Source organism: Arvicola amphibius, chromosome 15 (genome assembly GCF_903992535.2).
Source record: "Arvicola amphibius chromosome 15, mArvAmp1.2, whole genome shotgun sequence".
Taxonomy (NCBI): domain Eukaryota; kingdom Metazoa; phylum Chordata; class Mammalia; order Rodentia; family Cricetidae; genus Arvicola; species Arvicola amphibius.
The window spans coordinates 38,219,054-38,243,603 of record NC_052061.1 but is presented as its reverse complement, the minus strand read 5'-3'; the positions used below and the strand labels follow the sequence as shown (position 1 = coordinate 38,243,603).

At 44.9% G+C, this 24,550-nt stretch overlaps 1 protein-coding gene across 1 annotated transcript; it reads right to left on the bottom strand.

The window, feature by feature from the left end:
* Window positions 1-6,162: 6,162 nt before the first annotated feature.
* On the bottom strand, window positions 6,163-14,515 carry Psmd7 (proteasome 26S subunit, non-ATPase 7). The gene is made up of 7 exons (XM_038313183.1): window positions 14,334-14,515; window positions 12,437-12,528; window positions 11,684-11,776; window positions 10,358-10,455; window positions 9,716-9,796; window positions 8,290-8,381; window positions 6,163-7,091 (listed from the first exon to the last, which is right to left on the bottom strand). Exons 1-7 carry the CDS (start codon window positions 14,405-14,407, stop codon window positions 6,659-6,661), a joined length of 963 nt encoding a protein of 320 aa, XP_038169111.1. The 5' UTR covers window positions 14,408-14,515; the 3' UTR covers window positions 6,163-6,658.
* Between the last annotated feature and the right edge of the window lie 10,035 nt (window positions 14,516-24,550).

The window sequence follows — 24,550 nt, the reverse complement described above, 5'->3', positions numbered from 1 at the left end:
TTAACCCATTTCAATTAATCTGTGTGCTGCCCTAGGCTGGCTTATTTCATCTGTGCACTGTCCAGCTGCTTCCTGCTCACTCCATGTCTGACCAGCGTTTCTGCCTGCCCACCAATCCTATCCATCCCTCCTCTCTCCGCCTCTCATCTGTCTTGTGGCGACATAGGTAGAGGATGATGCCCTCCCTGCCACCCATCAATGCCTAAGGAAGATAGGAGAGTTGGCTCTGTGGTCCTAAGAGTGGGAGAACTATCCCTGACCCCCACAAGCTGCAACACTTGGGAGAGCAGGCTCCATGCCTCGCCAGGGAAGCATGATAGAGCCAACCTTGTTAGCGCAAGTGTGGGTGAGCCAGCAGCAACAACAATAACAATACAATAATAATAGCTGTGGCAGTGCCTTGGGATTTACCTAGCAGGGTCACAGAGGTGGCAGAGATAGGACTTCAGAGGGTGTTGGGGATCCTTGTTATAATCCTCGGAGCCAGTTTGTAAAAGTTTTCAAAAGTCCATGACTAAACTTTGAGTTTTTCCTTCCTGCTATCTAAATATAACCATCATTAAAAATGACCTTAAAAGCAGGATGTGATGGCACATGCCTTTAATCCCAGCACTATGGAGGCAAAGGCAGGTGGATCTCTGCAAGTTTGAGGCCGGCCTGGTCTACAAAGAGAGTTCCAGGATAGCCAGGGATATTACACAAAGAAACCCTGTCTCAAAAACCAAACCAAACCAATAAAACCAAACAACGATAACCAAAAAAAAAAAAACAACAACAACAACAACAACAAAAAACCCCCAAAAACCCAAACCAAAAAACAAACAAAATGACCCTAAAAATGGGGGGATGGGGTGGTTATTCAATGGTGTAATCTGTCACACGACTGGATTCCAGGCCTAGTGCTGAAGACAGAACAGAAAACAGAAAAGCCTTACAATTAGATTCTATTTTTAAAAGACCATGACTCAAACATCCAAATTGTCTCACTCTATCTTAAATGTTCTCTCTCTCTCTCTCTCTCTCTCTCCCTCCCTCCCTCCCTCCCTCCCTCCCTCCCTCCCCCTCTTCCCCTCTCCCCAGGCTTGTTGAAGCAGAATCTCACTTAGCCAGGTGGGCCTTGAGCTCCTGATCCGCCTGCCTCTCTCTATCTCCCAAGTGCTGAGAAGGCAGGAGTTGGCCACCACACTGGAAGTCACGTGTGCACTCGAGGTCACTTCGCTGTGTCTTTGTGGATACACTTCACAATTCTTCGAATCTCTTGGCTCCTGTAGTCCGGCTGGAGTCTGCCCTGGGATGTTTACATCAGGGAAATGAGTATAAACGACAGCAAATCGAGACCTGGCACCCAGCTGGGGGAGCTGTGTGCTGAAGAGAGACCGCAGTGAGGACAACATGGGCCCTGAAAGGGCAGATTTCTGTACAGGCGGTTAAGTAGTGTGGGCAGAGTACAGACCCCTATGCCAGCTTCACCCAGTTAGCACTCAGACACGTTCTAGGGTGTTTCCTAGGAAATCTTTCCTGGATGGTTGCAGCTCTAAACAGAAGCGGCAAGAAATGACTTCAGAGGAATTTCTCAAGTCTATCTAAAACTAGGAATCAAGAACGTCGTTTGCCGAAAGGGGTTAGCAGACAATGGCGCCACCTAGTGTCCAAGAACAGATTGCCTCCAAAGAGGAATAAAGAAAAACCCTCTTTATCTGGGCTCTAGATTACCCTGGTTTCCACAGCGGCTGCCTAACTATAAGTGTGACAAACATGGGTGACTATTAACTTGTAATTTTTAATACCTATATAGCTTAAAGACTAAGGTTTCACGTTATAAAATTAAACTGTCTTTAAACATATGTGAAGCAAATCAGGACAATGCCCTCAAAATGTAAACAACATATTTAAGTATCTTGATCAGCGGTAGAAATGTAAAGTGCAATATGATAAATAGATCTTAAAATTGCATCAATATACAAAATATCTTAAGCAGAGGTAGAAACATGCATGCATGCAATATGACAAAATAACTTTGCATATGTGTACACATATTGTAAACAGAAATAGGAGGGTACTCAATATCGCAAATATAATTTGAATTTCTATCAATATACAAATTACCTTAAACACGAATACAAGGATAATTTTACATATGTATCAATATGCAAGAATATATACCAATGTAAACTATCTACAACTAATAGTTCACAAGTAGACACACTAATCTACCTGTTATCCCATCCTACCCAATCCCCCGTTTCTTTTCTTTTCCAAAAGAGATCCCCGAGCCTACTTCATTTCCACCCCCAACCCTATACAACTTATAACCAAGCCCTAACAGATGACAATTGGCCCTAACCCCGAGGACAAATTTTTTGGGAGAGGGGACATTGTCTTTTTAGAATTACTTTTAGCTCTCATGGGGCCAATGTTATTTCTATGGGATCCTGTAAAAACTAAAATTATGGTTGAGTCTCAAGATTATTGTCTAGTCTCTGAGTACTTGATATGTTTTTTTTTTTCTTTTTAAGTTCTTATTCAAAGTTCTGTCCAGAATGTTGTAAGTAGGTGCACCATCTCAGCTAGCCAAGTTGGAATCATCTTGAGCAGTTTGTAGCCCAAAACTGACCTTTGAGTGTTGCTATCAGCTCAATGGTATCATAAGAACCAGGTGGAATCATTGTTGTGGGGCCCCACCTTCTTTCTGGAGACTTCAGAGATTACTGTAAGAAAATTTATTGTTCACTGTGGAAAACTTAAACATTATTTATATCAATACGTAAAGTTTGAATTTTGATAGAAATATATATAAAGAAAAGTACCATAGAGATAAAAATAGGTATGGAGAGAAGCAGAGTTTTGATAACCTTAGTCCCTAGATTTTTATTTTCCTTTTGTCCCACACCAGGGGGCTCCTGATATGAAACAGAAACTCAGATTTTTAAAAAAGATTTATTTATTATGTATACAGTGTTCTGCCTGCGTATATACCTGCAGGTCAGAAGAGGGCGCCAGATCTCATTACAGATGGTTGTGAGCCACCATGTGGTTGCTGGGAACTGAACTCAGAACCTCTGGAAGAGCAGTCAGTGCACTTAACCTCTGAGCCATCTCTCGAGGATTCATTTATTTTTTAACAACATGCTTAGATTTAGAGAAGGCTAGCCACTGTCCAACTCCAAAGCCAGCTTTGATTTGTGAGAGTGTCGGGGGCTACCATTATGCTGAGAAGTAAGGAGATATGTATGCTTAGGTAGTGAGATTTTACCTCACAGAGAATATTGGTATCATAAGTCAGATAAGTCCTTCCTATTTTCTGGAAAAAGTCCAACTAAGTATTATTTTCTCGCGGTGAAGTCTGACAAGCAGTTCCTGGTTCAGTCTCAGTTCTCACAGGTAGACGGGTGGAATAACTGCCCAGAACCCCTGTGGCTTGCTGTATTTTACTTTTATCAGGGCCAGAGCCATTTATTTGAAGAGACATGTTGTGCATGGTTGGACTCTCAATTGAAGGGGCTTCTAGGAGTGGGAATAAAGCCCAGTCTCCAATTTCTCCTTGAAAGACAATGTACATCTAGCACATTGGAAAATTAGGGAGCCCCTCAACAATGAACCCTCTTTGTCCTTTTAGTGACTGATAACCTGAGCTAAGCTGAAGGGCATTTAGTGGGTTGGCTCTGCACCCTTTCAATTCTGACAGCTTCCATCTTACCAGTAAGGAGAAACTCAAGGATAGCTCTTTATTAGTCACTCTCTGTTGCTACATCAAGACTCCGTGACCAAAAGCAACTTTCATTATGGAAATTTTGTTTGCACTTGTGATTCCGGAGGGATAAGAGCCCATCGCGGCAGTGAGGCAGGGAGACAGGCACAGGAAGCACACAGTGGCATGGGGACTGAAGTAGGGCAAGGCTATGAACGCTCAGATCCTGCCTCCAGTGACATACTTCCACCAGCAAGGCCTGTGCATCCCCAGACATCACCAGGCGTTCAAAGCTCTGCATCTGTGAGGGACATTTCTCGTGAAAAACTTGTTACGGCTCTATTGCTGTGGTTGAGAACACTACAGTTTTGGAAGTTTATTTGGGCGTATGGCTTCTGAGGTTAGGGTCCATAATGGCAGGGACAGCAGGTGGCAGACGACAGGCAGGCTGAAGCTGGCTGAGGGTCACGTCTTGAGCCACAGCAGGGAGCTGAGCTAACTAATACAATGTGACCACACTGGGAACACAATTGGCTTTGAAGCCTCAAAGTCGTCACCTAGTGACATAATTCCTCCAACAAGGTTGTACCTCCTAAATCTTCCCAGTCTAGATGCACTAGACCTGCGGGGGGACATTTTATTCAGACCACTGTAGTACCATAGCAAGGCTATTTCAAATACTCTCTAACAGAAAACCAGGAAGGAATAGTGCCCTGCCTGTTCCTCAGCGTCAGCGCAGGTCTGGCTGCAACACTGCTGGGGAACTTAAGGGAGGCTGACGTGCCTGTGTGTGGGAGAGAGCCCGCCCTGGGACCACACTTCTGCACCGATCCCTCTCTTCAGTGGTCCCAAAGAACAATTTATTTAGAAGTCTTGAGACTGCCAAGTTGTACAAGCACAAATCTTCGTTTTAAGCCTGACTCATGGGTTGGCCATCAAATCCATGGTCACTTGTACAGGAGACTTTATCAAAGCCTTCTAGGCTGACCTACAGGATAGCAATTTGGCCCTAGAAAATATGCTCAAGTTACAAGCTGTTCTTGCTCTTCTTGAGTTTTTCAAAACCCTGGCTGTTGTGGAACTTGCTGTGTGGGCCGGGCTGGCCTTGAACTGGCAATCTGTCTGCCCCTGCCTCCTGTTATATTCTCTTGTGTTCTATGCTGTGCTGGAGACTGAACGCAGGGTTCACCGCTGAGACACGCCACTAGTCTACTTCCCTTAGAAACTGAAGGCCCCACTACAGAGCAAACAGTCTGTTTGCCCACATGAGGGTCACACTATTAAACAGAGAAGTCCAGCCAGTACCGCTCTTATTCAATAAATATCCAGATCATTAAATGAAGCTTGACGCTTCAGCACTGGGAAGGCTTTGAAGCGCAGTCTGCATGGCCTCAGTTCAGGTATGCACTCAGCTCTTGACTTCTACACGAAGGACCCACCCTGTAGATGACTCTCCACGTTCCTCCTACCCCAAGTTTCATGACCACGGCAACCTGTTTTTTCCCCCCCCCATTCATTGGAGTTTAACTGTCTAGTCTCTTCTCATCAGCATGTTCTAAAAAATGGCAACCCCATCCATCTCCAATCTTCAATTCAGTGATCTGGGGTCTATCTCATCTTAAATTTTTTGCTAGCATGTATTATACCCTAATGGGCTCCATGATAACGTTTTCATACACATATGCATTTTAACCATATCCACCCGTTGCCCCTTCTTCCTATTTTCAAGTCTTTTGTGGGTGATTGTGATCCAGTGAACTGACTTAGGGTTTTCTTACAGCAGTGTATTAACAGCTACCTTACTGAGGACAAACACCCCAGCAGCAAGGAGGGAGGGAAGGGAAGGGCCTTGGGAGCTCCTCCCCATCAAATTTAAATTACATATTCCACATTTCTTTTATCCAGTTAGATGTGGCAAACATCTCACTTCTAGACTAGATGAAACTGTCATCTGACCTTCCTATCTTAATGAACTTCAGTGACCTAGCGCGGGTTTCACCTACAGCTCTCTACATTTTACCGTCAGCCTTTGCACTGACTGGTCTTTGGGCAGCTCTATGCTTCCATCTTAACCCCATTCATTTCATCGTTAGCTTACTTTTCATTACAGTATTTTTAAGCTTGTGAACATGTTAGCTCAAGTGGTAGACTTGAGAATTCTCAAGAATGCTGTGGGTGTTGAAGGAATTAGCAGGGCAGGTATGGTGGTGCATGCCTTTAATCCCACTACTTGGGAGGACAGCCAGGGCTGCAAGTGAGATCTTGTCTTACACACAGGATGAACAGACAGCTGTGTGACTGTCAAATTCCTTACCGTGTGCCTTCACTGGGGACACCAGTTCATTTCTCAGTGTTCCATTCTCAGCGAATCCTCCCATTAACCTGTTGCCCAGAGTTCTTAGGACCTACTGCAGCAGCAACTGAAAACTGCTTTGCTTGCTTCTGAAAGCAACACAAACCACTAGAACACAGACTTAAAAACCAAGCCATTTAATTGTATCTTTGAAGGTAAACAATACATGGACCCGGACCCTAAGCCCTAAGAATGTTAGAGTTACAGGTCCAAACTGTGGTGTGGCCGAAGAGTTCAGAAGGTCAGAGCTCAAGTGTTCGGTGGCATAGAGTATGTGATCCAAGAATTCCACTTAGCGGTTTCGCCAATTGCCATCAACAGATCCCATGGATCTTCTAAGACAGGAAAACACTCAGTCCTGGTTTTAAGTTTAACAGAATGAAGGGCGCCAAAGATTATGCTGCTCTCCTCCCAGCACACCCCCAATGCGTGCAGCTGAAGCTGCAGTGTAGGGCTGAGATCCGTCCTTCTGTCCACTCATCTCCACAGAATGCCACAGGCAGAGCGCTTGTCAGGACAGCTTTTTAACAAGCACCGAATGGGACAAAGAACCCTCTAGTGGCACACCAAGTTAGTTTATAAGATTTTAATTTACAAATAAAAAAAAGCTACAGGATTTACTTTTTCTCCTTTTTCTCTTCTTTCTTTCCATCGCCCTTCTCCTTTTCTTTTTCGTCCTTCCTCTCCTTCTTGCTCTCTTCCTTTTCCTGTCCCTCCTTCTTCTCTGCATCCCGGTTGGCGATCTTGTTGTTGATGAGGTTGTGCAAGGCAACCACAGAGCGGATCAGCGAGGCCAAGTACACCACTACCATCTGGTCATTGGTCTTCAGGTAGAAGGCCTTGACGAACTCCTGCAGGCTGGCGTCCGGCAGCAGGTTGAAGACATCCTGAAGCTGGTAGATGATCTGGTGGTTGATGGGCAGCTTGCCGCTGGCCACTTTCTCCAGGTAGCTCCTGATGTCCAGGAGCTTGGAGTTCAGTCCCTTCAAACCATGGACCTGGTTTGTGATCCGCTGGGACAGAGTTCCCACTGTAGTGTCCTTGATGTCTCTGGAATAGCCCAAAAGGCAGAAAGGGCATCAGGTTACACATTCACAAATGTAAAGACAACAGTTCAGATCAGCAACTACTTCCTGGTCACCTGGGTCTTCAGAAAATTTTATTTTTAACTGTATGTATATATGTGTGAGTGCAATGCTCTCAGAGGCCAGAAGAGGGCATCATATTTCCCTGGAGTTAGAAGCAGTTGTGAGCAACCTGACCTGGATGTTGGGAACCAAACTCAGGTTCTCAGCAACAACAGTCAGTGCTACTAACCAATGACCACACACCTCTCCCGCCCTCACAGGTAACCTTGTTTAGTTCTCTGCCTTGGCACCCCTGGTTTAGAAAGGATGAATTTTTCCACCTGTTTTGCTATAATGTTGAGCAGCTTAAATCAGTCAGTGGTCATTTTCAAAGCTTGGAAGAACTTAAGTGTGGGTGAACATGAAATCTTTCAAGTATGGCTCTTACACAAATCCCACCCCAGGATGAAGATTCTCTGCAGAAACACACTGATCACTGGATAGCACAGGCCTGTGTTTACACGTGTGTGTGTCCTGTCACAGCCATGCAGCCTCAGCCAAGACACTTCAGAGTTGAACTTGTTCAACCACATTGATTTGTAAGAAATCAAAGAGCTGGAAGTGGCAGCTCATGCCTTTAATTCCGGATCCTTGCAGGATGAGGCAGAAGGATGGTGACTCTGACTAACCTGGGCTACAGTGAGACCCCATTTTAAAAAGCCAGAAAGAAACCAAAGGCTCAGAAAGGGGGTGTAACTCATTTACAAGAGAAGCATGTGGCTAACCTGACCCTGTGGTGAACTCCTAACAGACAGATTCCTTCTACAAATGGCTCACTAGGTAGCTAACTCTGGCACCGTACAAAGATCTCCACTCCCTCCACCCCTGCCCTCGAATTCAGAGATCCACCTGCTTCTGCCTCTCAAGTGTTAGAATGAAAACTGTACACTACCATGCCCAGACTGATATTTTATTATTATTATTATTATTGTTCCTGGTGTGCACGCCTGCTTATCTATATGTGCACCACGTATATCCCTAGTGCTATTGGAGGTGAGAAGAGGGTGTGAGATTCCTTGGTACTGGAGTCACAGGCAGTTGTGAGCTGTTGTGGGGTGCTCCTGCAAGAGCGGCAAGTGCTCTTCACTGCTGAGTCACTTCTCCAGGCCCCACCGGCTCACCTCAACAAGTGTTCCACTCCAACTTCCTCAGCCTCCTCTGCCCCGATTTCACTGGTCACATGCTCAAAAGTTTTTGATGTTGGCGTTCCGTCCTGTGAGAAGAAGCTTAACTTTTGTTATTTATTTTCAACAAGCCAACTGGCATGTTTCTCTCCTCACAGCCAAATCGCTGGGACACTGCTGCTTGTTCACGTCATGTCGCCACGAAATTGTTCTCTGTAGAAATTTGTCTTGTCAAGGAAAATTGTATTCCCTCAAGCCCACACTTGGGGATCAGTGCTCAGAAGACTAGGGTTAAGAATTTAGTTATTTCTAGAATGGAAAATACTGCACTCGATATACATGAATATACATGTATACTCATGCCAACAAATTTAACCTAAACATGTACCGTCCCCTGAACCAAATTGGTTTGAAGGAAAGCATCTACTGGGGGTGGGATGGGGCCAGGTGGGGGGGTTGGTTCACCTGACCACCAAGTGACTCCATGGTGGAACTTGAGGACACTTTTTAGCCCGACTGCCAGCAGAGGCTGTGCTCCTGTGAGGGCTCTACCAGCTTGTACACAGTAAGCCACAGGCCCTGGACAAGCCTCTAAGTCATATCACACACTGGAACTGCTGGAAGTGAGGCTGGCTCTCATGTTATTCAGGATGGTGTGAGAAGCCCCCGAAGGCACCAAGATGGCCAAAGCCTTCCAGTCTTTTAGGACTTCATAACAACTGGGTCAAGACCAGGGATAAAGCTTTACTACAACCAAACAATACATTTGGATTTAAGTACCCTGGAGCTACAAAACAAAAGCAAAACAACAGAACTAGGCTTAGGAGGGAGCCACCCTAGAACAAGCCTTTTCAAATTCTAAATCTGTACAGTAAGAAATATTACAACCTGAATCCCTCTTGACTGAAGATTGGGCTCCTTGGACAGCATACTACAAATACCTTGTGCTCACTCCCCAACCTGTTTTATCAGGCTCTCCCCATTAGCTCATAACCAGCTTTCCGAAGGACAGAGAAAGGCTGGCTACTGCTCACTGCTCTACTGACTGCAATCCAAGTGTCAAATGATCACAGGTCTGGCACTTGACAGCTCTTCGTGCTGTATTTGAAAACCTAGGACCCGTCTGAAGGGACTGCACACTGTACTAAATCAGGACCTCGCTCTTGGGTCTGGCCTCTCCTTTGCTGCGGAGGTCTCCGGGTTTCATCTGACTACTCGGGCTTCAGTGTCTTTAGTTTCCTCAGTCCTTTTCTGTTTCTAAAATCTGATGATTCAAAACTCAAGGCGAGTCTGCTAGCAGGAGCCAACACCTTCTTTTCACTACAGAGAGATAAGACTTGTTGAGTTGAACATGAACAACAAACCTAAAAAACCTACCCAAGAACTTGCTAACCTAATCTCCAGCCCGGAGCGAGGGACTTACGTCATGAACCTCTTCCACTGAAATGTAAGCTTCGGTGGGAAGTCCCAGGTCCTTCGGCTTCACGTCAATAATGACCAGCACCTGGCAAAAACACAAATTAGCAAACCTCCCTCCTGACAAGGCACAACCTCAGCCTGGATCATTTCCTTCTTTCAATTAGAAACAAGCCAGAATGTTCAACAAGAAATAAGCTGGCATTTCACATGATCCATCAAGTCACAAGAACCCAAGTTTCACCCTCTGCCCCACTCCCTCCCAGATCTTAATAAACTTATCACATTTTACAAGAGCGAGAGAGAGAGAGGGAGAGAGGAAGAGAGGGAGGGAGGGAGGGAGAATAATTGTGGGAGTCAGTTCTCTCCTTTCCCAGGTTTGGCGACAGGGGCCTTTACTCACCAAGCCACTCCTAACGTGAACATCCTCATTTTTAAGGACAACATACAGTTACTGAGACGATTAGTCAGTTATATACATGGCACCCAGCAGGCGCTGTCACTTGCTAACTACACTAGTTACAACAACTTACTTGGAAATACACTCTACTGAAAGCTATAAAGAAGCAACAATGAACGTTTGCTACCCAGGCTCTTCACATGATGCCCTTGAGCAGCTGGCAAAGGATCATGGGAGCAGTGTACTTACAGAGTTGGGACAGTATCTTTTCATGAGTTCATTGATGGCGATATCGTTCTTGTGCAGTTTGGGGCCTGTGTGGTACCACCCAACTATTCTTTCTCTGGCTGAGAAGAAAAAACTTAGTAAGCTTTAATTATTTCACTGAGATCTGTACAATTAATTATTTCACTGAGATCTGTACAATTAATTATTTCACTGAGATCTGTACAATTAATTATTTCACTGAGATCTGTACAGTTAATTATTTCACTGAGATCTGTACAGTTAATTATTTCACTGAGATCTGTACAATTAATTATTTCACTGAGATCTGTACAGTTAATTATTTCACTGAGATCTGTACAATTAATTATTTCACTGAGATCTGTACAATTAATTATTTCACTGAGATCTGTACAATTAATTATTTCACTGAGATCTGTACAGTTAATTGTTTCACTGAGATCTGTACAGTTAATTATTTCACTGAGATCTGTACAATTAATTATTTCACTGAGATCTGTACAGTTAATTGTTTCACTGAGATCTGTACAGTTAATTGTTTCACTGAGATCTGTACAGTTAATTATTTCACTGAGATCTGTACAGTTAATTGTTTCACTGAGATCTGTACAGTTAATTATTTCACTGAGATCTGTACAGTTAATTGTTTCACTGAGATCTGTACAGTTAATTATTTCACTGAGATCTGTACAGTTAATTGTTTCACTGAGATCTGTACAGTTAATTATTTCACTGAGATCTGTACAGTTAATTATTTCACTGAGATCTGTACAATTGCTCAGAATAACAAGAACACCAGCACTTGAGTTTTCTTTTTGAAAATTCCAGACAAAAATAAATCTTGACACATTTATGAAATCTCTTAGAAAATAAGCAGTGTGTGATTTAGATACAATGTATCCCAGACTTGCTTAGGGACCAATCACATGTAAAGTGACCATATATCAATTACAGAACAATGTATGAACAAATGTGAACAAAATCACATTCCCATCACACAGGCGGCAGCGGTGTGGAGGAGGTGATTATATTCAAAGAGACGTAGTTGCCGTTCTGAAGTAACACGAAACAATGCACTGTCAGTACAAGCTCAAGGGGCTTGTAGCCCCAGGGTCAGCCTGCCTCCAGCCCAGATGGTCTACACGGCCTGACACTGCTACTGTATTTTATCCATCCTACCTCACTTCTTCATTACCCACCACTAGTCTATTTTCACTTAGTCCAGCTAAGTGAATCGATCCTTGACAATAAACAAAGACACACAGACACCAGGTTTAAACACACACACACCCATACACACCACACAAGCAATTAGAAACTCAGACTTACCATTGACCTTCTTAAACATTCCATACATGTTTTCCAAATAATCATGGTCTAAAAACCAGACAGAATCATCTTTGTCATCTTCATCGAATGGCACTAAAGAGAGAGGGGAAAGAAAATAAAGACTTCTGCTAGGAGCTAGACGCTCAGTCACAGTGGAGCCCCTCACTTGTCCACTGCAGGACTGCTTCACCTTCGTTCAAAACCTCCAGATTCCCAGCTACTCTTAAAATGCGAAAGACTTAGCTATCCCAGGAAGACTCTTAAAAAAAAAGGACACACACTCTCTGGCTTGTTAAAGGTCCAGTTCTTTCTGATATTTCCCACATGGCCAATTATAGACAATACCCACTGTCCTTTTCTAGACCACAGATCCTGCCAGCAATACACGGAACATAAATGTAGCCTTATGGCTAAAGATTCATGACAGAGTGTTAAGACTAACAGCTAATCTTTCTCTCCTCTACCACAGCCAGTGTTCAAATATTTAGAGCTGACAGGCTATCCCAAAGGCTTGTTCTGAGATGCAGCCACACTTCTATGTTCACACAATTCGGAGCTGCTTTTGCCCGAGCAGCTCTTGCACTCCAAGAGATGAGCAGCTGCAATGGACACAGTGAGTTAAAAATACTCACTTCCTGTTCTAGCGTGCAGCCATTAGGCTCAAACAGCAATTCTGAAATAGGATCTTCAGGCTGTAGTAAAAAATGCTCATTTTCCATAAGTAAACCACATCCCAACCATGCAAAACTTTACCTGCAAAACTGTTGGATACATCAAGTACTTTCTTTTGCCATGACCCCAAAAGCACACCAACGACCCGCTTCTGGTTTCCAACCTTGCCAATTCTGAACGAGAAAAACAGGTGGTCAGGTTTTGAGGCGGGCAGACACTCAACCCCAACAGTTAGCTACTCAGTGGCGAGTTTCAACAGCACAGATACAATTTAGTTTATGTGGGAACTACGACCATAAACAAATGTAACAGGTTAGTTCCTGATAAGGAAAGATAAGGAAACTATCCTAACACACACTGGAAGGTTACTTCCTAAAGACTGCAGATGCTTGCTTGGAGAAAATTCATACTTTCTTTTTTCTCTCCCAGTTTTCCTTTAAACCCTGTCCTCTCTACACTGAAATCTCAGGGGTGAGATCGCTAGAGCAGCACCAGCTTTATGGCACAGGCAGTTCTCTCAAACCTCTGTGCTGTGTCAATCCGCTCCAGATGTACTTCATCCTCTAGAAGGGCTAGTGGTCCAGGTGGATCCCCACTCAGAAGCCCCAATGTGCCATTTTGCAGCCTCTCTCTGTGCTTTATTAGGCAGAGGCCAGCAAGAAGCTGGTGACTAAGCACACGGGGAGAAAGGCTGAATGAACAAGGAAGCTTTTACTTCACAATGTCAACCTCCGTCTCAAATCTCCCCTGTGGTTTTCTGCTAAGGAGGTACAAGCATATCGCTCTGCAAAGGTTTTTTTCTTTTTAAACCACTAGCAAATTGTACACACACGCCAGTGAAAATGAACTACACCTCTTCACCAGTCCCAAGCTTCTCGTTAGTTTAACTGTAGCGTTTTAACACAGAGCCTGGCAAATCAAAATTAAATCTGGGGTATGGGTAGAATGAAATCCAGGGTTCTGTATTCCTGGTGTTTCCCCCCACCCCCACCCCAAATCCACTGAAAATACTTCAAAGCAGTGAGCTTCTATAGGCCAATGGAAACTTCACCCACGGGCCTTTTAGTTTACAAAAGTCCACTTGTGTCTTTAGAGTCCTCCAGCTGTTCCAGGACACAGCCACCAGCAGAGTCTGCCCTTCCTAGGTTCTCACCAAGTGTTATAATAAAACCGAAGCCGTGCTCAACCATAAGGGAGTAAAACTGCATCTACTGTAGAAAGCCCACAGATCCAATCCAGTTAATTCCTGGCATCTACAAGCAATACAAACGAACCCGGAATCAAAATGCTCCGTCTCGAGGGTGTTTTTGGCTCTGGTTGAGTTAGCTGCACAAAGCTTAGCTCGGGCCGGGCACTAGCATGACTTTACAGCAAGCTCCCTACCGGATCTTCACATTTGTGAATTCAACTAATTATCTTGTAAAACTTCCAAACACGTGCAACAGGTCTGGCAGGCTGAACGGCTGGGGAAGGGTGGAAGTGGCAGGGAGCTAACTAACTAAGGGCACCCGTAGGATGACCCAATCTGGACCGGCCTCATTTTTTAGAGAAAAAAACCGGCACCTTATCCACGTTTTTAAGGTGCCATCCAACCAGACTTCCCGCTTAAAACTGGGTGGTTCCAACCAATGCCCGTCTATAGAGTCGATCATCGGGGGCACCGAGACCAGAATTTCGGTGACAGTTTTCCCGGGCACGGACACGAGAGACTGAGGCGCCGTCCTGTGACACCGAGCCGCCCTAGTGAAAGGCGCGGGTGAGGGCGGGTAGCAGGGTCCAGATTCCGGTCACTCAACAGGCGGGCCAGGCCCGGGAGTGGCGGCCGCGGCGGGGGCTCCGAGCACCGCGGTGTGGAGCCGCCAGGGTCTCCCACCCTTTACCCGCGTCCCCATCCCCGTCCCCGGCCGCCGCGTTATGCCGGGAGCGTCCGTGACTCAGCAGCCCTGCGCCGTGCGGCCGCCACGCGCCGCCCGCTCACCGGTTGAAATGATCCACCACACTGAGCAGCACCAGGGGGTGGACCACCACCTTCTGCACCGCCAGCTCCGGCATCGCGACACAGCCCGCCCGCCGGCCCGGCTCCCTGAGACCCAGAAACACCGGCAACGGCAGCGATACAGGCCGCTCCTCCAGGCCCCAGTGCCTCCCCTTCCGGTTTGACGACCGCCGGAGAGACGACTTCCGTTCCCAGAGTGCTGCGCGCGCGTGTCCGCACTGTCGCCAGGGCCACCATCTTGAGAAAGGGAAAGGGCCGACCGCGGGACTTTTGATGCTGTTGATGAAGCTTGATTGGAGCTTTCCCTAGCCTTTTGCCTCAGTTGCTTTCCAGCTCACCATTCCTCCTTCTCTGAAAAAAAATTGTAGAAAAAACCCAAGAAAACAAATAGTAACAGCTTATTTTATCCACCAACTCAAGTACTAAACAATATAAATTTAACTTTCACTTCCAGGCAGCACTGTTTTAAGATTTCTCAGAGGAATTTTACTAATGTTTTATTTAGTTATTTTTGAAACAGGGTCTTATGTAACACAAACTGGCATGGAACTTGCTGCATAGCCCAGGATGATGGCATGTGCCACCACACCCGGCAGGCGTAGGTGGAGGAGCTTTAGTCTCTAACACCAGGGCACACTTTGTATGTAGGAGTGGGTAATTTATCTCATCCTTTGTTGTTGTTATTGTTTTGTTTTTATGAGAGGTTTCTTTGTGTAATAGCTCCTCTGGCAATTCCTGGAACTCCCTCTGTAGACCATGCTGGCTTTGAACTCACAGAGATCCACCTGCCTCTGCTCCCCCAAGCACTGTGATTAAGTGCTCCTGCTACTGCCTGGCATTACCTCATCATTTTTATTGTTGGAAATTTTCCTTAATGTCCATTTGAATATAATAAAACAGTGACATTCGGGTTTTGTTAATCCTAAAGATTTGAGGAGAAAGACCCCTGACGCAAATCATCATAACCAAATTAATTAAAGCAAGCTTTTTAAAAATTTGCATACATGGTCTGCTTCTCCCTAAAAGTGGAGTTTAAGAAATCAGCACTAGACATGAGGGAGACAAGGTTTTTATAGCTCTGGGGTAAGGGATTTGGTGACAGGAGCAGACCATGAGCATAACAAATTGGTCATAATGAGCTCCTGAAACAAAGACATGATTACAAATTGGTTTTAACAAGGTACTTATCATAACAACAGGTAGTCATAACCTTTTGAAACAAAGGTAGGATTGCAGGACGGTTTTGAAACAAAGACATGGTTGTCATTTCCTGGAACAGGCAGTACAGAGCCATTTGTAGTTAAGGTTATAGGTGGGGCGTAGCCCAATCCTTGAGAAACATTGGTTTAATCATAACCAGGAGTGAGCCTAGTTTGTCTTTACTGTAATATGACTTTTACATCTAAGAAGGAGGCAGGCTAGTTCATCAGTTTCTCTCTGTCTTTATGTTACTCACTGTGTAACTAGAGCTAGAAGAGAGTCATTTGTGCCAGTTTTAAAGATTTAAACTAGCTGAGTGGTGGTGGCGCACACTTTTAATCCCAGCACTAAGGAGGCAGATGCAGGAGGATCTTGGTGAGTTTGAGGCCAGCCTAGCTCCAGGACAGCTAGGACTGTTACACAGAGAAACCTTCTGTCAAAAAACAAGCAAACAAAAACAAAACAAAAAACATCAGCAAAAACAAACAAAAAACAAAAAAATTAAACTTAAGCGTTGAAACAAAAAGAAAGTGTATTTTAATATTGAGTAGAAAAGAGAAAAAGGGAGCCTACAATAGAAATTAATGGGAGACAGACCTCAGCTTGTTTGTAGGAGGCCAAGTACATTAAAATTCACTCCAGCTTATATTTTATCTTATTTTAAAGATGCCATCATTAATGTTATCATTTTGTATGTGTATGGTGTGTGTGTGTGTGTGTGTGTGCGTGTGTGTGTACATGTGTGTACGTGTGAATGGAGATCAAGAGACAACTTTGTGGGGTGAGTTCTTTTCTTTCACCTCCACATGGATTTGAGGGATTAAACTCAGATCCTTAGGCTTTACCCACAAGCCAGCTTCCAGCCCCTAAAATACATGCTTCAGTTCTAAACGTTTAAGGCATATGTAATGGTCTGTCCTGTCCCCTTAAGAGACAAGCCCCATCCACATCCACTCCCTCCCCCTGTCCACCGCTGAGGCAGGCAGATCTTCCTTCCTGTCTGCAGCCTGAGCCTTTCCTTTCTGCCTCTCTCCCTTCTCCCCACTTCTTCCCTTCCTCCCTCTCTCTCTCTCCCTTCCCCTCCCTCCCCCTCCCCCCTCTCTCTGCTCTTCTTCCTTCTCCCCTTCCCCCCTTTCCCCTCCATAACCTGCTAAATAAATACCCTCTTTCTGTGCATGGCGTGCCTATCCATCTGTCTCTCACCCACCTTGTGGCTACTGCTGTTTGGGGACCTGTCTCTCACCCGCCTTGTGGCTACTGCTGTTTGGGGACCTGTAGTGTGGTCTCATGGCCTGCGGCCCACTGCTGCCACTCGGGGACCTGCAGTGTTTCTGCTCTTGCCCACCAAGCAGCTCCCTGCCTGGGACTCGCTGCCCCTCAAGGCCCATTGTGGTCATGGGACCCATTACCTACTGCCACCACTTGGGGACCTACAGCATTTTATTTTTACCATTACAGCATAGGCAACCTGTTTTCATTATTCCCCACGTGAGAGTGTAGGGGCAACTGGTTATTAAAAGGAGATTTTGCCACCAACGATAGTGACTTTGACTTTTAATAGTCAGGGTTTTTGCTTTTGTGTTTGTTTCTCAAGACAGGATTTCTCTGTGTAACAGCTCTGGCTCGCCTGGATCTAGCTTTGTAGACCAGGCTAGTCTCAAACTCAGAAAAATCCACTTGCCTCTGCCTCCCAAGTACTGGGATTAAAAGTGTGTGGTACCACCGCCCAGCGAGGGTCAGGATTTTAAAAGCTTTTTAAATTTTAAAACATGTCCTTCTGTTTGTAACTTGGTTTTCAGTTTAGTTTTTCTGTTAGATTCATGGGAGAGTAATGGCCAGATAGAATCCTTGTCATTCATAATTAGATTATCAATATTATCTTTCTTCTTTAAAATTTTGTTGGTTGGGGTTATTTATTATTTATGCCTTTGCACTCTTGTGTGTGTGTGTTTGTGTGTGTGTGTGTGTGTGCCTCTGTGTACCACATATATGCAGGTGCCCACAGAGGCCAGAAGAATGCATTGGATCCCTAGGAACTGGAGTCATGTACGGTTGTGAGTCACCATATAGGTTCCAAGAACTGAACTCAGGTCCTTTGGAAGAGCAGTGAGTGCTCTTAACCTCTGAGCCACATCTTCAGCAGCATGTTAAAGATGCTTCATGGTCTCTGCCATCATTGCTTTCCACTGATTCTCCCTTCTGTCTCATACTTATTATTTGAGGTGCCACCTTCTTCCTTAAAATACACAGAACTAGCCAGGTGTGGTGGCACACACCTTTAATCCCAGTACTCAGGAGGAAGAGGCAGGCAGATCTCCGAGTTCACTAGTCTGATCTACATAGTGAGTTCCAGGACAGCAAGGGCTACACAGAGAACCCCTATCTTGAAAAACCAAAACCAAACCAAACCAAAGAACAGAAAGCTTTTTTATTTTAGCACACAGGGTTGTAATTTTCTTTAATCACGTGACAACAGCAGGTGTTTATAGTATACCATTCCTTAGGAAAGGGAACTGACTTTTTCAGAGCTATTCTGGTGAGTGTTACCATACATTTTGGTTTAAAACTTTGCTAGTTCATAGCTATTATTTAATTACTGTTTTTGAAAATGTTCATGCAGTCAGGTGTGGTGGCACATGCCTTTGATACCAGTAGAAACAGGTCTGTGTGTTCTAGGCTAGCCTGGTCTATCCGGCAAGTTCCTGGCCAGCCTGGTCTACACAGAAAGTTTCAGGCTAGCCAGGACTAGTGAGACTTTGTCTAAAAACTGCCAGTATAGAGCTGGAGGTGAAACTCAGTAGCGGAGTGCTTGCCTAATATGCATAAATCCCTGGGTTTAGAACCTGTTGCCCCCAAGCAAAACATGTTAATATGCTTATCAAAACTGTATTAATTTTCTTTGTTTTTTTTCCCTCTTTATCTTGAGACAGGGGCTTGTGCAGCCCTGGCTAGTCTGCCTCTGCTGGGATTATGGGCGTGAGCTATTTTGTCCTCAAGATAAGGTTGAAGAATATATTCTCTACTTCTGTTCATGCCCATTTGTTAGAACAGCAAGCGGTACAGAGACCAGAGTAAAGATTTCCCAGTGTCTCACCTTGGGGTACAACCAATGCTCTGGAGGAAATATTTGGAAGTTTTGAGGAATCCTGATTTCAGAATCTGATAGTGGCCACTATGTGTCTTTGTTTCAGGGCTGTTAGACTTGTCAGCCCCACTCACTTTTAATTTTTCATCCCTGGTTTGGGACCAGGAGGACAAATGGTGTTTTGTGTGTTTTGTGGTTGAGTCCCTCAGTTGCTGAGGAAGCCTGATCTTTGGATCGCTGAAGAATGGGGGTGCTTGTGCTCGGAACCTCCTCTCACAGTGTCCTTTGTGGGTCCCTCCAATTGCCTTTCACTATATAACTTTCTTACTTTGGAGAATCGTGTTTTAGGTTTTCTTCTTTTTTTTTTCATTTTTTACACATTTATTAGTGTGTGTGTGTGTGTGTGTGTGTGTGTGTGTGTGTGTAGGCCAGAGAATGACTTGAAGGAATTGGTTCTTTCCTTCCACCTTGTGGTTCCCGGGGATCAGAACCAGGTTGTCAGACTTTGTGGCAAGCACCGTTACCCACTGAGCCATCTTGCTGGCCCCCATTTAATATTTTTATTTGACATATATCTAATGACTTCTACTACTTCCTAAGATAACAGAACTTTCAGATTAAGAAAATTTGGAGGTGGGGAGATGCCTCAGCCAATAAAGTGTCTGCATGTAAACTTGAAGATCTGAGACTGGATTCCCAACACATGTGTGGAAAGCCGGGTTAGAACTTCAGAACAGAGGGTTAGAGACAGGCAGGTCCTTGGAGTTTGCTGACCAGTTAGCTTAGCCAATCGTTGAATCTTTGGCTCGGTGATGAGTCCAGTCTCAAAAGGTAAGGTAGAGAGTGACAGAGGAAGCCAGTTGGCATAGAACTCTGGCTCCCATACATGCACACACATGCATATGCACCTGTATGCATGTGCACACACAAACACACACACACAAATGCACTCACATGCACACTTCACACACACACACATTCACACAAACATTAGAAAAAAATCCTGAAAGACAGGGTCTCGCTGTGTTCCCTGATTGTCTTGGAACTTGCTACATAGACCAGGGTGACCTCAAAACTCACAGAGGCCCTCTGGCCTCTGTTTCCTGTGCCCTGGGATTACAGACGTGTGCTACCACACTCAACATGAAAATGTACTTTGTCAGCCTTCATTATACAATGTGTTAAAGCATGCTTGCTGGTGTGCAGTGCCTGATTTGGGGTGGCCTTCTTCATTTCATGCCTCACACAGCGCTCTTCAGCCCAGGAGAGACGTGTCTAGTATAGAAAGAGCTTGGGCAGATTTCCTCTAATTTTGTCCTTAGAGATTTGGTGACTATTGAGTGATCAAAGGCTGATTTAATTTTTCTATGTGCCAAATAAAGCTTAAAATGGGAGTCCAAAGGAAACAGCTTTTTTGATGAATATATATAAGAGATATAAAGAAGACAGTTTGAAATAATAAGGAAGGCAGTTTTTTTCCATGTCTCTTTCTGATTTTTAAAATATGGACTAGACCCACTCCCAGGGACTGAATTCTTTCAGAGTAATACAGAAGAGTGGCTATGGGAAACCCACTGTCTTTTGTTCATCAGACTCTAGACTTAACTTTTGGGGGACCTGATGAGATTTTAAGGATAATCTGGTTTTCTCTCCTTTGATCATTTTTGAGTTTAGTTTAGGGAGTTAGTCTTCCTGACCCAGGATCTTGAAAGAGTTCTCATTTTTGTTAAATCCAGGGAAGGAATAATCCTATAAATATTCTGTCAATATCTTGAGTTTTGTGACCTCCAGTTCTCATCTTACTGAATTTAGAAGAAAGAAGGAGGAGGAGAAGGGGAAGGAAGCCAAAGAGGAGGAGGAGGAGGAGGAGGAGGAGGAGGAGGAGGAGGAGGAGGAGGAGGAGGAGGAGGAGGAAAAATGATGATGGTGTTGTCAACAACAGGAGACTTACCTCTAGCCCAAGTCTGTGTCCATTGCTGGGTTTCAGAGATGGCCATCCTTGGGAATACCTGGTAATTTCTGGTCTCCGGAACCATATTTAGGTACAAGAGCCAGGATGGACTCACCTTAAAGAGGCAGATTGGTTTGGCCCAGACATACAGTCTCAGACTTTGGAGAGAAAATGGCAATCGTTGAGATAGTAGGCATCTGCACCCAGATGCAGCCCCTCTGTTCATCTGATGAGGTAGATTTGAATCCAGAGTGCCAGGCTGCTAAGTTGTCTGAGAAAACAGAACATGTTGAGAGATATCCAGACACAGGTATGGGCACTGCTCACAATATTCTAGGAGAACACAGCTCAGCAAAGTGAAGAGAAAGCATCTTCCCCACTTAAGAAGTTTGGCTCCTTGAGGCACCAGTACTGCAGCAGGAGGACCAGTATCTGTAGGCATTGCTGCTGCCAGACAATACCAGTAGTCTGTGGAATGTAGAGACATGCAAAAGACTGGGCCAGAGCAGGTAAAAATAATGTCAAAGACACCACAGGGAACTGCCTGAGCTTGTGTACGTGTGCATCTCCTTTGGAGTTCTAGAAGTATCTGAGGTGGAGAAGCATGGCCAAGGAGCAGGGTGTTATCTATTTAGTCATTACTGTGACAAAGTACCTACAAAAGCCATTCAAAGAAGGAAGGTATGAGGGCTGGAAAGATGGCTCAGTGGTTAAGAGCACTGGCCATTCTTCCAAAAGCCCTGAGTTCAATTCCCAGCACCCACTTGGTAGCTCACAATTGTCCTGAAGTCCAGTCCAATGGAATCCAATGCCCTTCTTTGGCCTCCTTGGACACCGGACATGGACATACAGGCAAACAAAACATCCACACATATTACATAAATAAATACTTTCAAAAAGAAGGTATGATGGTTACTTTGAATTCCCAGCCTGACACAGGCTAGAATCACCCGGGGAACGGCCTCTAATGAGGGCAGCTCTAGAGCAGATTGGTCTGTGGGAAATGATCTTGATTCGATTAACTGAGGAGAGAAGACCCTCCCACTGTAGAAGGCCCCATTCCCCCAGGAAGTTGGTCCTGGATTGTTTAAGAGTCTGGAGAGCTGTCTGCTCCGGACTGTGGTTGTAAAGTGACCTGCTGCTCCTAGTTCCCCTGCCTTGATGGGCCATGTCCTGGAACTGAGAACTCAAGAAGCCCTTTCTCCCTTATGTGGCTTTTGTCAGGGCATCTTATCACAGCCACAGGAATGAAACTAGGACTGGAGGTTTATTTTGGTTCAGAGTTCGAGGGTCCAGTCATCGTGGAAAATAAGGCATGGCAGTAGGGACAGCTGGGCACACGGATTCATAGTCAGGAAGCGGAGGGAGAAAGAGAAATGTTGGTGCCCAGCTCACTTCCTCCTTCTTGTTCCTTCTATAATCCTAGCTGCTGGAACCATGCTGCTCATGGCCAGGGTGGGTCTTCCCTAACCTCAATAGCTCAGCTAACCTAACCTAGATACCCTCTCCCAGGCAGACCCTGAGATTTGTCCACTACTGGATTCTAGATCCCATCGCACTGACGGCATTAGCTACGACACAAGAAGGAAGCACTCACTGATCAGTGAAGCACTGGTTATACATGTGTACAAAATGGTACTGAGTCTTCTACAAACACCGCCTCAAAGTCTCTGTTAGCTAATTTTAAAAATGCACATTTTTCTTGGACTACTCCTTTAGATTTTGCATTGCCTTATAATCAAAGTAAAGGAATAGTTTAAACATTCTTATCTTTTATCAATCAAACTTATCATCATACAGGAAAATATCAGGGAACGAGAAGCCAGATCTTAGTTAATAGTATGGTGGAACACACAGTACTTTGGGCGTAACTGAGTCTGTGTACACTGTGCTTATGTTACAATGGCTCTGTCTATCTGTGGTAATGGAGGTCATCTTTGGAAGCTTGTCAATGTGCTTCCTGTCTTTTGCTTTTCTCATGTAAAACATTTACTCTGGTTTGTGGGCAGCATCCATCTGTGAGGAGGGTATAGGCCAGGACAAAGTGAACCACAAAATGTTTAGCCTCAAATATGAAAACAGGGACTGTTCCACGTGTGACAGCAATAGCTCTGCAAGCTGGGATGTTGTCCGGAAAGAGAATTTTCTGATTTTTGTTTTGTTGTTTTGAGACAGGATGTCATGGAGCCCACACTGGCCTCGAACTTGAGACGTGGCGGAAAGGGCGGCCCTGAACTCCTTATCTTTCTGCATCTACCTCCCACAGATTGTGATTATAGACGTGGGCCGCCACATGCAGTTCTAACCTTGTGCCATCTGACTTTTATTATTTCTGGCCTGGGCTGGGGCTCTCAGTTTATCGGGGCCTCCTGGAGTATGAAGAATTGCCCTGCTGGGGTCTGGAGAGATGGCTCAGCTTCTAAGAGCTCTTGTCTTTGTAGAGGACCCGGATGTGGAACAGTCCTTTGTACTGTGTGAATAGATGTCACTGTAGTTGGCTTAATAAAGAAGCTGACTTGCTTATAGCAAGGCAGGTGTAAGGTTAGGTGGGAGAACCAGGCTTAGAGTCCATGGGGAAGAAGAAGGGCGAAGCCTGAGAAGGGAGAGGAGATGATATTAGAGGCAGAGCGGGCAGGATGGGAAGTACGCACATGAGGGAAGCGAGCCTTGGGGTATCAGATAGATGAATAAAAATGAGTTAATTTTATAAGATATAAAAACAAGCCTGAGCTATCGGCCGAGCATTTATAATCAATATTAAGTCTCTGTGTGGTTATTAGGGAGCAACTCTGGGGACACAGAAAAACTGTACCTATACAGGGGTTCTGTTCTCAGCACTCACATGACCGTACACAGCCTTGTGTAACTCCAGTTCCGGGCGATCTGACCCCCTCCTCTGGCCTACTTGGGCACCAGGCACATACATAGTGCAAATATCTACATACAGGCAAACACACAGACACAGAATTTTAAAAAGGAACTACCTTCCCCACCACTGGGATTCGGGTAGAGTCATGGAGAACGAAGACGTGTCGTAAGGGGGTCAGGGTGGCATGGGCATAGGAAAGGTCAAAGTGTTTCTCCTTTGGCCTTTGCCTCAGCCAGCAGGAGGTGTGGCAGTGAGTGAGTATACCTTTGGTGGGGCTTCTTGGTTGTAAGTTTTAGATTTCCAAATCACAAAATAAGCAAGTCTCATGTGTTTGTGGCTGCACACACCCATGCATGTGTGTTTGCAGGGCAGAAGTTGATGTCATGTGTGTTTGCAGGGCAGAAGTTGATGTCATGTGTCTTCCTCTCTCTCCACTCTATTTTTGTTTTAATTTTAAAATTAAAAATATTAGGCTTTTCCTATTTTATGTGTATGAGCTTTCTGCATATATATGTATGCAAACATATATATGTATGTGTATGTATGTATGTGTGTGTGCAGTCCCTATTTTAAAGATTTACTTTCAGCCGGGCGGTGGTGGCGCACGCCTTTAATCCCAGCACTCGGGAGGCAGAGGCAGGCGGATCTCTGTGAGTTCGAGACCAGCCTGGTCTACAAGAGCTAGTTCCAGGACAGGCTCCAAAGCTACAGAGAAACCCTGTCTCGAAAAACCAAAAAAAAAAAAAAAAAAAAAGATTTACTTTCATTTCATATGTATTTGTGTGCCTTCTTCTCTTATGTGCAGTGCATGTATGAAGTTATCCACGGAGACCAGAAAGAGGGTGTCAGGTCTCCTGGAACTGGAGTTATGGGCAGTTGAGAACTGCTTGATATGTGTGTTGGGAACTGAACTCAGGTCCTCTGCAAGAGCAGCAAGTGCTCAAAACTGCTGAACCACCTCTCCTGCCTTTTGTTTTAATTTTTTTTTTTTTGAGACAGTGTTTCCTATTGAACCTGGGGATCACTAACTGGTTAGATTAGTGTGCTACTCCTGGGATATTCCTGTTTCTGGCCCCATCCCTGGGGTTAGTAAG